The 18,308-nt window shown below is 36.2% G+C and overlaps 1 protein-coding gene across 3 annotated transcripts in view; it reads right to left on the bottom strand.

Annotated features, from left to right (window-relative positions):
• nup205 (nucleoporin 205) overlaps nt 1-18,308 on the bottom strand; it is a 197,001-nt gene that overhangs the window by 54,423 nt on the left and 124,270 nt on the right. For 2 of the 3 annotated variants that reach the window (XM_039770060.1, XM_039770058.1), the window contains exons 23-31: nt 17,931-18,045; nt 16,896-17,045; nt 12,249-12,323; nt 8,422-8,579; nt 8,165-8,245; nt 6,514-6,705; nt 6,182-6,374; nt 3,127-3,225; nt 959-1,107 (exon numbers count right to left, since the gene is read on the bottom strand). In XM_039770060.1, the coding sequence (XP_039625994.1) occupies nt 959-1,107; nt 3,127-3,225; nt 6,182-6,374; nt 6,514-6,705; nt 8,165-8,245; nt 8,422-8,579; nt 12,249-12,323; nt 16,896-17,045; nt 17,931-18,045 (1,212 nt within the window). The remainder of the gene's footprint in view (nt 1-958; nt 1,108-3,126; nt 3,226-6,181; nt 6,375-6,513; nt 6,706-8,164; nt 8,246-8,421; nt 8,580-12,248; nt 12,324-16,895; nt 17,046-17,930; nt 18,046-18,308) is intronic. The other variant, XM_039770061.1, reaches the window with a different exon arrangement.

Genomic DNA, 18,308 nt, shown 5'->3' on the forward strand with positions numbered 1-18,308 from the left:
ACTTGCTATGTCCTAGAACAGAGTTTGCTCTGGCAGCCCTAACTACCTCATTCAGTTCCTTCCAGCTGTGCTCCTCATGTCAGACTACACCTTGGGAGCTGGTAAATCTATGAGAGCCCACTGCTGTTCAAACTCCTCCTCCCTCACCAGGTCATTCAGAGTTTGGTGGAGAATAATTTTTGGCTGGAGTAATCCAGCTCTTCTTTGAACACGTGAGTACACCACTGTATTTGGTACCAAGCAGTTCTTCAACGATCCCAAAATGACCAGCGATAAAAGCTGTGCACTTCCCGGCTCTCTCTCTACCTTGCCTCCTGTGCCACTCTGCCCTGCATAAGGACATTAGTCTGTTCCGAAGAATGTGCTAGAGCTCAGCCAATGGGGCTTTCTCTACTTGTTCTGCTGTTATACCACCATGTCAGGATCCTAAGCTCCTGCTGCAGCTGACGGATCTTTATTGCTGTATGATTCATTGTATAGAAACTGGGTGTTTTCCTCCTCTGGTCCAAACCTCTGCAGAGCGCAAGTGACTGTGATTGCTGCCATTGCCTGAAGCCAACTATTAGCATCTCCTTTTACTCTAGCTGTGATCATCTGTGCTACTGAGGGAAATCAAACTAAGAACAAAAGCCCTGTATCTAGTAGTCATTTTATAAGTCCTTCAATTTCACTGCATTTAAACACAGAACAAGACAGCACACCATCATCTACTCTGAACATTATGAAATGCCCTTTGTATGTATAATTGCACATTCTTAGTTCTTATCAGTAAGAGAGCAGAATAATGGATTATAATAATAACAACAACAAATAAATAAATAAGAAGGACAGAATAATGAAAATATTTTAAGAAATTAACTATCATTAATTTATACAGTATAGCAGACTCTTGTTTAAATAGATCAGCTTATTCACTGCTCTATGGATGAGTAACATATATTGAGGTCTTCTTGCTTACCCTTCCTATCTCGTGACCATCGCAGGCATCCCGACAAATCACTTCCATTAAAGCTGTGCCATAACTCTCAATAATGAATAGGTTCTCCCGCTGCAGTTTAGTAAATGCATCTTCTGGGGCAGTGAGGCGTTCCCACATTGATTTCTCTGCTAACAGAGAAAAGGAAGAGCAATAACAACAGATAAGGGTACATAAAGCAGTTCTAAACATTTGCAGGAATTACTGAAGAAAAAAAGATAAATAAACTGAGACTTTGGCAATTGTATCAATAGTAAAACTACAGGCAATACACTTTAAATGACACTGGTTCAATTTCTGCCTGTAAGAAACATAATTTAAACTGACACTACACCAGATAAAAAATAAAGGTAATATTTTTCTTATAAAAATGTTCACTATACAAAGTAGTGATATAAAAAAAATGGAGCAGCATAATTTGGTGTGAAAAAAATATAAAAAGCTCTGGATCTCCATGAAAGGTGTCAAGAGACAGGGCACATAAAAGGTCTTATACTGACTCTAGTGAAGAGGTCTGCAATCTCATGGAAATCCCACTGGACCCAACTAAAATTCAAAAGTAGTGAGCAACCCATATAGAGGGATATAACATATAAATGTATTGTGAAATGTGATAATAAATAAATAAAAAGTCATTGATAAGTCAGTATAAACAATTCAGTGTGTCATGATTTGTTTTTGTTGATTATTTTTGTATTATTTGTCATTTATTTACTTTAGTAATACCACACACAACATAAATAATGGCTTGGAATGAAAACTATGATTTTCACCCATCTAAGTTGAGTGTGGGGTCTAGCAATTTTTTTGTCTAAGTAATGATCAGAATAAAAACCCAGACAATTTTAGGGATTTTATGAATACCAGACAGACCAATATTGTATTATCAATAAGAGGACATTGCTGGTTACCACATTTCCATTCATCTGTGTATTATTTTTAAAAAAAAAATACCAATAGATCAACTCTGATTGTATTGTGTAAAACAAAAAAACAGACTTGTTCACATCTATGTGATTATTTTTTTAACTTATACTGTAGATTCTGCTGTTATAAGAATCCACTTAGGCCACCCCTAAATAGCATTTGGCAGGCACACAAGAGCAGGAATGTGTGTGTGAGTGAGACAAATGTGATTCAGACAGAAGCAAAGTACAATTCCCTGGACACTACAAAGCATGAGACTAAGCAGATGCTGTGAGCATCTATCTTTCTCCTGAGAGACAGAGAGAGTGTAAGGACGAAAGTCAAGAGATTAGAAAACATAGGTCTCAATTTAAAGCGTATGGGTTTGTGCTGAGCCCTTTAGTAGCATAGAGAGTAGGCGACTTTGGCACTCAAAGTTTTAATGACAACAGATGTCCTAATGGTGCAGACACACCAGAAAAGTTGTAGCCTTGATGTCCTTAAACAAAAGTAAGACTGTGACCCTTGGATGTGGTATAAAGTCTCCATCAAATAGGTAGGTGTCCAACACCATTTATGAGTTTCAGAAAATCCATTTTGTTTTGTTTTGAGTTTGATTTTAATTTTATGCTTTTAATTTTTTCTGAAATCACATCTCATAGGAGGGGCAATATGTGACCTCTCATTTCAAACAACATGCCTATTTAGTGAACCTGTTAAAACCAATTTTATGACTATGGGGAGTGAGTGCATTAGGTGCAAGGCAAGAACCAGCCCTGTACAGTGCAGACTTATAGTAGTACTCACTAATGCTGAGCCAAATAAGCTAACAAGAACATATTTGGGATGTTGGAGAGAAACTGCCACACCTGAACTAAAGCTCATGTAGACAAAGCAAGAGCATGCAAACTACACAGACAGTGAATGAACTGGCATATGAACCCAATCTTTTGAAGCTGGGCCAACATCTTGATATGAGCTGTCTGTAAGTTAACAGTGAAATTTCAAAGAGCTCAGTTACAGCAAAAAAAATGTGAATTAGTAACAAGAAACAGAAATTGGGGCAGTCTACTTATCAGTACCTAAAACTTTAAATTGTGATTTATATTATAAAGCAAATATGCTTTTTGGATTTTAACAGTGAAATCTGTTCTCTTTATGTTTCCATCTTATTTAATAGCCATGAACCTTTACTGTCTTTTGTTGATGAATAAAAACAACAGTTATGAGGAAGCCTACTATACCTGTCTGAAGAGTCTCTGGTTCTACTGGCTTCTGTGCAATCTGAAGGTAGTAAAGCAGAGATCCATATAAGTGAGCACGAAGCCTTTGAAATCCACCACCTATAATGTTTTACAATTCCAAATTAGTGGGACAAAAAGGTGAAATAAGCTTTTGTTTTAAAGATGCAGACATAATACAATTTCATACAGAAATCCAACAAGGCCAAAACTTACAAAATATAAATGTCAAATATATACAGTAAATTGCTTTAACAAGATGTATTAAATGATGTTTTAAAAGGTATGAGAAAAGATAACAGATTTTTTCCATATATTTATGTGTGTGATATACTGTACTACTTTATACACATCCTGCACAATACAATGGGCAATACTGGGTAATGAGACCATAAAGGTATATCAGGCAAAGCACACTGTGCAAGGCATGGGGTAGAATCAGAACATGACAGAGGCATTCTCTCTGTGTCTGGAAGAATCTGGTAATTCCCAAGGAAGTGTCTGATGAAGAGACTGAGAACAATATGTCCAGATTAGCCAAGCTCAGTTTGTTGACTTTCCTCAATATAAGCGGAGTAAAAATGATAATAATGCCTTTGAGTTGCACTTAAAGATTTAAATGAGATATATTGTTACAGCTCATTTATTTTTTGTACATTTCCGTTATGAGCCACCAAGATGAATCAGGAAATTGCTTTTAAAAATAACTCATGTAATCAAGACATTTGACTATACCAAGCCTTCTCTGTTCTGTTGTTCATATGGTGTTTTCCAGTGACAATCTGCATCAGTATTATCTGGATGAAGTCGTCCCTCCTGAACTTTGAACAAATGTACTATAATCAAAGACAGATCTAACATCATACTTTTGTTATATTCAATCACAATATTTTACACCATAATAGCAGAATTTAATTCCCTGGGAGGGGATGTTGACCAGTTAGCCAAGAGATGACAGAACTGGTGTAGAAAAAAAAATACTTTTTCTCTTCACTTCTCTGTTGTCAGTTGGTCTTAGCTTAACATATGGGTATTATTACTTACATTTTAATAGCCTATTTAATGTATATAGATGTATGCACAGCTGATATACTTATCCATTGGAATTTCTGTTTGTTACATATTTTGTTTCATTTTAACTATTTGGTATCTGAAAAAGTATATAGTACTCTTGACATAAGTGGTAATGTGCTATAATAGAAAGAATCAAAATGATAGAGACATTAACAGAAAAAAAGTATTTAATCTGTTATCAAATATTCTGAATACTCAATTAGTAAAACATTGCTTAACATTCCAGGGACCTGTATCAGTTTTTTTGCTCTTCAAGTACAGATGGTAATTGGTTTGCTAGTGTCCAACATTTTTAATACTTCACAGAAAAGTAACAAAGGCACCGTATGCTCAGAGGCCTTCTTTTTGTAGTTGAATGTCTATACCTTTAAGAGAACAGGGCATTGTGGAAAATGGTCAACTTTTATTTTAGCATCCCATCTAAATAACACAGTTTGTAAACCTTGCATTTTTCACCAGGTAATCTGTTACTTTTGTTCAGATCTTATTAATTGGAATCATCTTCAGTAATTGGGGAGTATCAGTCAATAAAAAGGCTCTCTGAAAACCATAATGCATTCACATATTTTATTAAGCAGAGATTAAGTAAATAATGAATCTGAGGCTTATAATAAGGTTATATTATAATTCAAAAAGTGCGTACTTTATGAAACACCCTTTATATAAAATCCTAAGCCTAAAAGTGCAATGATGACGTTTTTATGTCACATTTTTTGTCACGCTTTAAATCAGGCTTATTTTAAAACCTACATATATATGTTTGGTATCGTTCTTTTTAGAATTTATCGAAACTTTAATGTGATGCTGTTAGATTTTCAGATTCTTATTCCGTTTTTAAATTATAAACTAAACAATATCAAGAACTCACATCCTGCGAGATGAGAATTTTTGCCATCTGCAATCAACAGCAGATCGAGCAAAGAGGAGGTTTATATATATATATATACATATACATACATATACATATATAAAAAAAAACACCTCTGTTTCCCATTGTATCACCGTTTAACAGGGGGTTTTCGGAGGAGCAACCGTGTCTCTTTACAACGCGAGTGGCAGAGACACAAAGTGGTTGGCGAGCGAAGCGAGCAGGAGGGAACCCCGTAGTGAATAATAATAATAACATGAATAGTACACTGCATATGTGTGAGTGACATGAGCGTCACTTTCAGATTTACCAGAATCACTTTTGGTTTCATTGACCACATCACTTTTACTGCCTGAAGACAGATTCACCTCATCATCACCACTGCTGTGCCATTATGATGCTAAGAGAAGACACATCAACATGTTGCCTGGGTAATGCTTGGGCCTGTTGCTTACACAAGACACGCCTATACCACTGTCCAAGTAACACTTGGCACTAAGGGACTTTTATAGCCAGAGTAATCCTCGGGTCTTATGCGAAATGCACCTATACAGTTCCCCAAGTGACACTTGGGACTAACGCTTTTAGCACTGTTTTTACAGCCTTAGTGATGCTTGAGTACAACACTAAAAAGGTTAAGGCAAACAAATAACTTTGGCCTCCTTCAGCTTGTGAACCAAAAAAGAAAAAGAAACATGAAGGTGAATTAACCTTAAATTAGATTAAGCGAATTCAAATATTAAATTATTGTTTGTATGAAATGTATCTTCATTTGCATGAAAAACGCACTAAGAACCAACTTGACATGTACTGTCCCAGTTGCTGCTAATACCAGCTCCGGGACCCAACATACAAGAATTGGATTACTGAAATTGAAGGTGGAATGGGTGGAAAAAGTCCTTTTAGAATTTACATCGAGGTCTCAATGCTTATGTCAATGTGTAAAAATGATTAATACGGCTATCCTGAACTCAACCTCACACTTGCAGGCAATATATCTTGAAATCAGCAGTAGACTTAAAATTAACTGTTTTATTGAAAAAGAAATTTAAGATTGGAATTGACCCTAAAAATCTCAATCAGTGCACCACTACCCACAATACAGTGATAAATTACCTGTTCGAAGAATGAAATCCAAGAGTTTTCTGAGAATTAAATGCAAGGCAGAATTTGCAAGGGAGGAGAATCCCGAAGTTACATTAGGTTGCTGATGCTCAGAACGCATGGTATGGCTAAGATGAGCCATTAGTGTAAACACTGCACCAGCAACTACTGGCATCAGCTCCTCTGCTGCATCTTCTGATAAGACCTTATGAAAATAATGACGTACAATAGATTAATGGACAATAACAAACAAAACTGCAAACTTATAGGTTCTACCACCATGAAAACATTTGATATTGTATATAATCAATGATGAAGTAAACATTTAAGTAGTACATGTGCACCTTGTCATGAAGGTCCAGTAGCAAGTCACGAATTAACAACTGTCGAGCCTCTGTGGGAATAAGATCCTGTGGACAAGCAGTCAGAAGTGTTTCCACAAGGTTTCGCCAGGACTGCAATGCATGACGTTTGGCATTCAGGCTGTGTCGCATACGGTTCCTCTCTACAACATGATGTAGGATTGAGTTCACTTCCTTGCAGACAAAAATATAAAATAGAACTATAAATGGGAAAACGTACCATGGTGTAATAAGTTTATTCCGATTATCAAAAAGCAAAGCATACTAAAATAAAAATAAAATGAGTACTGCCTCTCTTACTTTTTCTAAATATTTATTTCAAGTAACTACCTGTCCTACCCAAATAAGACAGACTAAAATCTAAGCGAAGACCTCAATTTTAATGTTTAAACACACACCCGCGCCCGAGAGAGACACGCACGCACACGCGCACACACACACACAAGCGAGCGCGAGAGAGACACACACGCACGCACACACGCACACAAGCCCGCGCGAGAGACAGACAGGCATAAACGCGCGCGCGCGCGCACACACACACACACACAAGCGCATGCGAGAGAGACGCACGCACACATGCCAGAGAGGGCTTGCCACATAATCCACTGTAATCATGTTTTACAACAAAACAACATAAAAACTTAACTTAACAACAAAAAATAGACTATACTCACGCTCGCAACTTGCAGTTCTTGTTGCCAATTGATGCATTTTTTTTTTTTTTTACGGTGGGACGTCGTATAATACAAAATTTTGGATAAGCGAGACTCTACTGTGTGTGTGTGTGTGTATATATATATATATATATATATATATATATATATATATACACAAATATATATATATATATATTTATATATATATATATATATATATACTGTACATATATACACACACATAAATACATATATATGTGTGTATAAAGGCAAAGAAACACTTTGCTTGGAAAGAAACACCCGTTACAAAAGTTGTAGCAATAAAAAATAATAAATAATAATTATATAGTACAGTATTGTATCCCACATTGCCCCAAGGTAAACATATGACTGGTAATAAACTTGAAAAACAAATACCTCAGTTATCAAAATAAAAACCCATATCTGAAGCCAATATTAGTTTATTTCACTTGCTACTGTTTTATGATATTAGTGTGCACTGCAAAGTGACAGCTGCGGCTTGCTGTACTTTTTATTTGACTTTCCATCATTTTCCACTTTCTGTTTTTTTGTGGGGATTATTTCAGTTCTTATTGGCTGCAATGTTTCTTTCCTCACTTTCTCGGAGGTAAACTGTTATTTCTATACTCTAGGCTTTTTATAAATTTGATCCTTCAAAACTTTGTAACAGTACAAGAATTTAGATTCTTCAAATGTGACTGAAGCTACCATCTTCATAAAATGTGCTATAGGATAGGAAAAATAAAATTTTATACCCAAAATTCCCTCTGTTCCTGCTAATTACCTGTGTCAATTAAAAAGAATACAGTTTCCTGTAAAACTGTGTTTTACAATGACCATCAATAAAACTATGAAAAGTTCCTTGTTTTTCCATCTTACAAATGGAACATAACACTACCAATGAAAGCGGCTACAAGAGGAATCTGATGCAAAGAAAGAAGTGTTTCTTGTTGTACCTCAAGTAGTAAAGGACGCTGTCCAATTGCTGCCATTCCCTGGAGGGCATTGATTTCTGCCATAAGAACTCTATGCAACAGCTGGAAAACAAAATAAAAAAATGTCTAAAAAGTATGCCATTTACTGCTATCACCTTGATCAAAACTGATACATGCTAGTAGAGATTTAACAGTTGTTTGGTATTCCAATAAATTCTTAATTCTCATAAAAAGATAGCATAGGCCCAAGATAACCATCACAAAATTAATATGTTTACCTTAACATTACAAGCGGTCTGTCCTTGGTCATTGGTGTGTTCACAGTTAGAAATTACTTGTTCAATCTGAGCTTGGTCAAAGAAATCCAGCTGGGGTAGGTCAGGTGCCTCCTCACTAAAATCAATAGCATCCAGGATACGTAAAATCTTTCGACGTACTTCAAAAGCAATGAAAACAAATGATTAAAATTTAAAATTATGACATTAATAATAACATTTTCCTCTTAATTAAAGCAAGGTTAATGTACATGTTTTTAGGCATTATGAAGAAATAAACACAATTTTATTTTTCAAGTCACGGAAACATTTAAAGAATAACAAAATTTAAAAGTTAGGCTATATAATGCTGTGGGATTAAGGTACAGTATGACAAAAGCATATGGAAAAATAATTAGATAGCTTGCCAGAAGGCTACCAGATTTGCAGTTGCACTATAGCTGATATGCTGTCATTCATTCGAGACTGCTTTATAAACTTTCAAAGAAAAGTTCATTATTTGAACCTGATGTATGAACAACAGTAACTTTACCTCAGTTGATAATTTCCTGTATAACTCTTTTATTTCTTATTAACTTTAATTGATATATTTTTGAACATACACAAGGCTTTCTAGCATAGTTAACCACATATACTGCTTTTTTTTTTTTTTACAAAAATTATAAATACTAGTTATAACAGACAATGTACAGAAAGAGTTAACATAGTAAACTGTAAATTCCTGCACCTTTAAACTTAACAGACCATGCAGATGCTGTATTAAATTAAAAAGAAAAAATTAAGTATGATATAACAAAAAAAAGTCTCTGAAAAATGACTGAACACATATGAATGTAATTTAAGACAGATTTTTTTTCATTTATTTGTTAAAGCAAATTTTATATTATTTATATATATTTATTATTTTTTGTAATAACCTTCACGTTACTCAGAAATGAATAGATTTCAAGCAATGTAAACATAAAGGTATCTCAGGTTGTTGGCTGCCTGGAACTTAGAATGTTTTCAAAAGAAAAGGGTATCCATTTCTGGCTTTAATCTATACTAATAAAAGGCAAAGCCCTCACTCATCACTAATTCTCAAACTTCCCGTGTAGGTAGAAGGCTGAAATTTCGCAGGCTCATTCCTTACAGCTTACTTACAAAAGTTGGGCAGGTTTCATTTCGAAATTCTACATATAATGGTCATAACTGGAACCTATTTTTCTCCATATACTGTAATGGACCTTCAGCTCGATGGCCATGGGGGGGCGGAGTTGCATGTGACATCATCACGCCTCCCACGTAATCACGTGAAATGACTGTGAACGCAGCACGTAGAAAACAAGGAAGAGCTCCAAAGAGCGCTGAACAGAAAACACAATTTCACAACTGAGAAGGCAGCAAAAGATTATGAAGCGAGTGATGCATACAAGCATATTCATAAGTGCAGCTACTGCGGAAACAAAGCACGGTGTGAACCGTAAGTTTAAATTAAGTTTATAGACACACTCCCGCTGCCGTTTGTCATGCCTACGACGAATATGGTATTCGCGAGATACAAGTTTAATGAAAAGACACAAGGTATAAACAAGACTTTGGATTACTTTGTAACGGAGTTAAAATTGCTGTAGGAAGAAACTTTTAAGTGCTGGGTCTTAACTAACATTAAATAAAGTCCTGGACATCACGAGATCGCACGAGCACAGCTGAGAAGCTTCGATGCATGTACTCTGAGCAGCTCACGTCTACTGACTTTGCAGGACTGGAAAAGATTAAATTAAGTTCATACACACGCTACCGCTAAATGTTCGGAGGCAATTTCCACAACTTAATCCCGGGAATGCCTGTTGAACATCTTACATTCACAAGTACCGATTTGGGTGGTGAACACTTCGATGAATAAAACCTGTTATCTTTACAACGGTTGACAAACACGGAATATAACTTGAACACAACACATCCTCCAAATACGAACCTGATTGCAAGAAATAATAATAATCAAATCCTTGATGACAGCAACACTCATAACGGTCACAAAACTATTACTTTGACAATCATGTTATGTCATTTTTAAAATGTTTCCTTTTCTTAGCACAAGCACAGCTGAGAAGCTTCGATGCATGTACTCCATAACGCGTAAAAAAAAAAAACGCATTTAATCACACTTTGCATTCCAAGCAAAGGGGAACTTTTGTCAGTGCATGATTTCCTGGTACATCGATTACATTGATGCACACATCAGAGCTACAAAAATGTAAGAGTCGGAAGAAAGCGCATTGCTAGGACTGAACGGAGGAAAATTTAATTTCAAAAGACTACCCGACGGAAGCCTTGATAAAAGTGTGCTTTGTGCACACTGAAAAGCAAGGAAAATTAGATGCATTACAGAAAGCGGACTTTGTGGCTCTTACTGGGCATCATTGGACTTCCGTGACCGTTAGTAATTCTAATTACATCTAATTACAAAATGTTCAATGATCACACTGTTTTAGCTTAATGTACAAAATTATTTTGGCTAAGGTCTGCTGGTCAAATTACCTTTTATGTTTCTGCCTAATTTTTTTAAGAAGAAAAACTGCACTTTATGTTGAAATTTTTGTTATTATTTAAAGACAATACCATTCTGAAAATGTACTTAAAGTACTTAAAATGCATTTAAATGCATTTTGTTTTTCAGAAATTAAAAGAGCTTGAGTTTACAATATTCATGTCCATGTCTATTATTTGATTCTGTCGCCCACTAAAACCCTTTTAAATAAAAAAAAAAAAAAATTGCGATTTGGGGCAAATTTTCATATGCGATTACATATGATTAATCAAGATTAATTATTACACAGCCTCTAATTAATTAGATTAATTTTTTTAATCGAGTCCCACCCCTAATAAATATATAAATATATATATATATATATATATATATATATATAAATATATATATATACATATATATACATACATATATATATATACACACGTGTGTGTATACAGTATATATGTAGATAAGTATATTCATATATATGTGTGTGTGTGTGTATATATGTGTATTTATATATGTATATACATGTGTGTGTGTGTATATATATATATATATATATATATATATATATGTGTGTGTGTGTGTGTAATATATATATTTGCCAGCAACACTCATGACAATGACAACACAATTACATTGTCAATCATGTTACATTATTATTAAAATGTTTCCTTTTCTTTTTCATTACTTCTTTAACACACTACTTCTCCGTTGCGAAGCACGGGTATTTTGCTAGTTATTTATAATGTTCATCATTTTTAAGGGACTGTTTTCATTTGGATAGGATCATGTATTGTAAACGACAAATTTAGAAAACAAGTGTGATCTAATAATTTTTGTCTCCAAAAACAAAAATGAAAGGATATTCAAATTTTACATACAACATTATAATATGTAGTTTATAATACCTTATAAGTAAAATTTCTTGATATTCTGTTGTCCTAAATTATATAGTCTCAGTTTGACCCAGCATAGCAAAGGGAAAAAAAACCCACTAAGGATTAGATAAAGGGCTCCAAATTCATTAGGCCCTGTCCTCTTTTTACCATCTAAGCAGTACAAACAGAAAGGGAGGGACTAGAACACCAGTACAGAATGGTGCAGGTGAAGGATTTTTACTATTTTTCTGGTAACAACCCACTCTGAGACTATAAAATGGGAAGAAGGAAAACTATGTTCATGTTGCCAATCTTTAAAACAGAAAACTGCCATCTGCTTAAGAGATTGTATAGTTCAGGAGGAAGTTTATGTTTAAGGGTTACATACAGTGTTCATTTTCTGAAAGATAAAGGTTCACAAAAAAAATACCTACCTTTAGGAACAGAGTCAAAATGAAGAAAGCCACTAATAGATTGTGTTTCTTCTTCTGCACTAATCTCTCCATCAACTAGGAGGGAAAAAACAGATTTTTAATTATCTTGACGTCCATTTAAAAATCAAATATCTACCGACCTACAAACATGAGTAACAGACAAAACTATTTCGGACAACTGTCAACTTCCAATTTTATTAAAACATTTCCAGTTTTATTAAAAAAGTGAAATAACCTTGCCTGAAGATGGAACCTGAGTGGCCTCAAAAGCTTGCATATTGTAATCTACTCAGTTAGCCAATAAAAGGTAACCTTTTCCTTTACCTCTCATTGCAGTTTGCTTTTATAAATCAAATATCACAAAACTGAATCAAACAGTAAGTGAGTAACAACAAAGCAACCTCTGACTGGCGCTATTAAAGGTTTGATATCCTTCCTAACTGGTTTTCCCCATTTTGTGCACTCTAATGACATAAAACGGCTAGAATTTATTAATCCAGTAAATGCTCTCTCACTGGCAGTTGCACCTTTTAAAACACAGCCAAGGAACTAGAAGTTAGGCTATAAGCAAGTAGTGAGTAAAGAAAGCAGAGAGAACGCACACCTTAGATACTGACTTGTATAGTATGGGTGGTTTAGACTAACAAAAGTACTAGAACTTTCTCGGGTTTAGGACACAAGCACAATAAGTACAATAAGTAATGTAAGTAAGTAATGTAAGCACAATAAGTAATGTGTATAATCATTTATAACAGTTGTCAATGTCAATGAACTCTAGCTGCTTTAACCATTGTAAGCATGGATGGTGTTCCTTGCAGCTGGGATGCTTATTCTGTTTACATACATGTCGATAGGCTGGAGTTGTGCAGAGCAGTTTATTGATTAACATTTTAGTTTTCATAAAAGACGATTATGTGCATTTTTAAAATGTGCTTAAAACTGAAGGAACTGCACTCTAATAGTTTTTTTCTCTTAGTTCCCACTGGAGTGGCCTCATAGCTTTTTGCTGAGGGATTCTATATTGTTTAAAACAATGCATAACGTGGGTAAAATCCCTCAGCCAAGAGATACAGTAATCAATATGTAAGATGGTCACTTCGTGGCATTTGCCTTATCAGAGGTATGCACAGCACATGTAAACTAAGAACTGTCTTACTCTGCATTGCATAAACAGATCTTATGTAACTGACTAAAATTCACCCCCCACTGTTAAAATCCCTTTTTACATACTGAAATGAAATGGCTAAAAACAAACAGAATCATGCAGAAAAAAATGTACTTTTTTAGCCACTTTGTGTCAGGTATTAAGCAAGCAAATGAATATGAAAGCGAGTTTTTCTTCTACAGTTAAATATCTATAGAAAATGGTTTATTTTGACTTTGGAAATGTATTGTAACAGCACAAGAGTTCAGATTTAAAATAATGTGTACAAATCTATTCTTATGCAGAAAATTATGATGACTTTTAAGGGGAAGGAAATCTTTTGTTCATCATGCCACTATTGATATTGAATCTCTTTATACCAATATACAACAAGAGACAGCTATTGATGTCATTTATAATTAACTAAATAGCTGGTCTGCTTTCATGACATTCTATTTTAAGTTTATTCTGCAGCTAGGTAACCTGCCTTTGAAATGAAATTATTTTTATTTCAATAAATATGTTTGTCCAGTAACATAGGTCTAGTGATGGGAGCTGCTTTTACATCTCACAGACTGCATTTTTGCAGTACACCTAACTGCATCTTTCTTACTGCTTTAAAGCTGTTCAGTATACATGGTTAAAACCAGCGAAAAAGTAATAAGCAACATGTGTGAATGACAGAAGAGCCTGTTTATAGACTTTGAGAAGTCTGTGCCTGGGTCAAGCATTAGAATTACTCAGATTGGCTGATATATATAACACAAGCTTTGTCAGACCTACACAAATTGGTGGGTAGTGTGGGTAAGGCCAGGAGTAGGGCACAGCAGGAGGGTCTGAAGGTGTACCTTTCAAATGTTTGTGCCCACACAGGTGTCGGGGTGTATGTATATTTGTATACACGTAGTTATTTATTGTTTATTAAATTAAAAGGCTATTTTGAGCTTTTGAAATTTTGTAGTTCATTTTTTTTCCTTTGTCTTAATATTACTATTTTTTCCAATCTAAATTTTGTTTCCCTGAGGATGCACTATAGCTATGATGAAAAAAAGCCACTGACTATGATCTAGCAGTCAATCACAATGGACCTGTAGACAACAACTGCTCTAAGTGATGTATTGTCACTTTATGTTGAAGGATAAGCAATTCACTAATGAGTTACAGATTTTATTGTGAACACTTAAGAGTCATAATTTGGTTAGCAACAGCTTTCAGAAAAAGTGTTCTTTTTGCCAACCTTAGTGTTAAGGAATAGCCATATCTATACCATACAGTGGTAGTTTCATGTTTCTACAACTTTACATGAACTTTGCAACAAGACTATGACCAAAAAACTCTCAAGAAATTCAACTTAAGTAAGGCTTGAGAACAAGAATTGCAAAGCTATAGAATGGCCAAGCCAAAGGTCACTTCCTTAAGAAGGTGTGAGCATAAATTCACCCAAGTTGATATGACAGACTTACAGACAATTAAATCAAACACCTATAAGAAGTTTTTTTCTGTGAAAGGAAGCAACACCAATGATGGAAATAAGGTGTGTATTTATTTTTCTTCTACAAAACCAAACTGCATTTGTGACTTTTTTGTTGAATAAATGATTCCAAATCTATATTTGTTATTTGTTGATTAGGTCAGCTTTATCTATAGATTGATGAAATGTATATAAACTGCTCAAAAAAATTAAAGGAACACTGTGAAAACACATCAGATCTCAATGGGAAAAAGAAATCCTCCTGGATATCTATACTGATATAGACAGGGTAATGTGTTAGGAACGAAAGGATGCCACGTCGTTTGATGGAAATGAAAATGATCAACCTACAGAGCCCTGAATTCAAAGACGCCCCAAAAATCAGAGTGAAAAAATTATGTGGCAGGCTAGTCCATTTTGCCAAAATTTAATTGCAGCAACTCAAAATTGTACGCAGCACTTTGTATGGCCCCTGTGTTCTTGTATACATGCCTGACAACATCGGTGCATGCTTCTAATGAGATGACAGATGGTGTTGTGGGGGATCTCCTCCTAGATCTGGACCAGGGCATCACTGAGCTCCTGGACAGTCTGAGGTGCAACCTGGTGGCATTGGATGGACCAAAACATAATGTCCCAAAGGTGTTCTATTGGATTTAGGTCAGGAAAGTGTGGTGGCCAGTCAATGGTATCAATTCCTTCATCCTCTAGGAACTGCCTGCATACTCTCACCACATGAGGCCAGAAATTGTCGTGCACTAGAAGCCACTGTACCAGCATAGGGTCTGACAATGGGTCCAAGGATTTCATCCTGATACCTAATGGCAGCCAAGGTGCCTTTGTCAAGCCTGTAGCGGTCTGTGTGACCCTCCATGGATATGCCTCCCCAGACAATCATTAACCCACCACCAAACTGCTCATGCTGAATGATGTTACAGGCAGCATAATGTTCTCCATGGCTTCTCCAGACCCTTTCACTTCTGTCACGTGCTCAGGGTGAACCTGCTCTCATCTGTAAAAAGCACAGGGCACCAGTGGTGCATCTGCCAATTCTGGTATTCTATGGCGAATGCCAATTGAGCTGCATGCTGCTGGGCAGTGAGCTCAGGGCCCATTAGAGGACATGGGGCCCTTGGGTCACCCTCATGAAGTCTTTCTGGTTGTTTGGTCAGAGACATTCACACCAGTGGCCTGCTGGAGGTCATTTTGTAGGGCTCTGGCAGTGCTCATCCTGTTCCTCCTTGCCCAAAGGAGCAGATACTGGTCCTGCTGATGGGTTATGGACCTTCTATGGCCCTCTCCAGCTCTCCTAGAGTAACTGCTTGTCTCCTAGAATCTGCTCCATGCCCTTGAGACTGTGCAGGGAGACACAGCAAACCTTCTGGCAATGACATGTATTGATGTGCCATCCTGGAGAAGTTGGACTACCTGTGCAACCTCTGTAGGGTCCAGGTATCGCCTCATGCTACCAGTAGTGACACTGACTGTAGCCAAATGCAAAACTAGTAAAGAAACAGTCAGAAAAAATGGGGAGGGAAAAATGTCAGTGGCCTCCACCTGTTAAACCATTCCCGTTTTGGGGGTCATCTCATTGTTGCCCTCTAGTGCATCTGTTGTTAATTTCATTAACACCACAGCAGCTGAAACTGATTAACAACCCCCTCTGCTACTTAACTGACCAGATTAATATCCCATAAGTTTTATTGACTTTATGCTATACTCTGATTAAAAAGTGTTCCTTTAATTCTTTTGAGCAGTATATTACTATTAATTACTGCCAAAGGTGAATCTACTAAATACTGACTTAAATACTTATGCAATATATTTTGTGTGCAACATTTGTTATTAATTTAGACCATTTTGCAAACATTTGTTTTCACTTTGACATTAAAAGTCTTTTTCTGTTGACCAATGTTAAATGGTGAATAATAACAAAATGTGAAAATGTCTAAGAGGTGAATATTTTTTTAATGACACTGTCATACAAAATCACTACATCTGAGTTTCTGCTCTTTGGTGAAATTGGCCATACCTGAATAGGCTCCATGTGGTTGATCATCTAGAAGTAGAGTCAAAAGGCGCTGTGTATGTGATCTTTGTCTGTTCAAAGATGTCACACGAAGTTCAATGGCAGCTGTTTTCATTAGCCATGACATTTGGTTCAAGGCTGCAATCTGGTTATCTGAAATAAAACACATTATTGAATTATATGCTGTGGAACGAGCCCCGGACACAGACAGGCGGACATCATTTAGCCACCCAACACACGTTTATTTACAAACTATTATTCACAATAATAAGTGCACAACCCAGTGCTGCAGCACCAATCACCCCAAAGTCCAGGCCTCTTTCCTTAGTGCCTCTCTTTGCCACCTCCACTCCTCTGCACCAAGACTCTTGTCCACTTCCACCCGACTTCAGCCATCGAATAGAGGGAGGTGGCCCCTTATATACATGCCCGGATGGGCTCCAGGTGCTTCCAGACACTCCTTCGCCAACACTCTACTGTGTGGTGGAAGTGTCGGCTGCGCACCCGGAAGCACTCCGTGTGTTCCTGATCCTCTTCCCCCTAGCACTTCCAGGTGTGGCGGAAGTGCTGAGGTCCAGGGCGCCCCCCGACAGTGACCACGGGCCCCTACAGGGTTAAGCTTCAAAGCTCTGTACTCGTGGTCCCCAAAGCAACCAGAGCAGTCGTCCCCTCGAGGTCTGGAGGAGGCTCAAGCCCTCTTCCGGTCCTCCTGGGTGTCCCGGTTGGGCAGCAGCCCCAACCACTCGCCACAATGCATTTTCTAAATTTCAAACTAAATATAGGCATTTATAATAAAAAAAAAAATCAATCATATGTTTTTAACATATTCATCTCTCTTAGGCCACACATTCCTTAATAGCAAAGAGACAAAGTATATGGTGTAGTGAACTCCCTAAAGTGCAGCTTTATGATCCAATCTATTACAGATTTTTACAGTGCATGGCCAACTGATATGAAACATGAAAATTCCTAATAAGGTAAAATTTTAAAGATATACTGTATGTAATAAAGAATATTAAAGAAAAGTGCAGAAGTTACCTGGATTAAGAAACGGCAGATACTGCAACTGTGAGAAGAGAAAATCATGGCTTGTTCTTAGGTAGCGCATAGTAGGACCAGAGGTTTCAGAGCATGCACACAGCTGGTAGATAACCTATCAATAACAAAATGAATATACTTGTGAAGAAAAGTAATAATCAAACATACAAAAGTGAAAAATAATAGATCCAATAACACTATGACCCAACCTTATTTACCCACAAAAAAGTATATTCTAATTTAATTTGGAAAAGCACAAAGTTCTAAATATGTGCAAAAGAAATGTTAATTGTAAACTTGATAATACTGACCAACAGGGAGGATTCTTGAAAACGTATTTAGGGGTTTATGTTGATGCAACATTCTTATTATGTAATA

This window comes from Polypterus senegalus, chromosome 11, assembly GCF_016835505.1.
Source record: "Polypterus senegalus isolate Bchr_013 chromosome 11, ASM1683550v1, whole genome shotgun sequence".
Taxonomy (NCBI): domain Eukaryota; kingdom Metazoa; phylum Chordata; class Cladistia; order Polypteriformes; family Polypteridae; genus Polypterus; species Polypterus senegalus.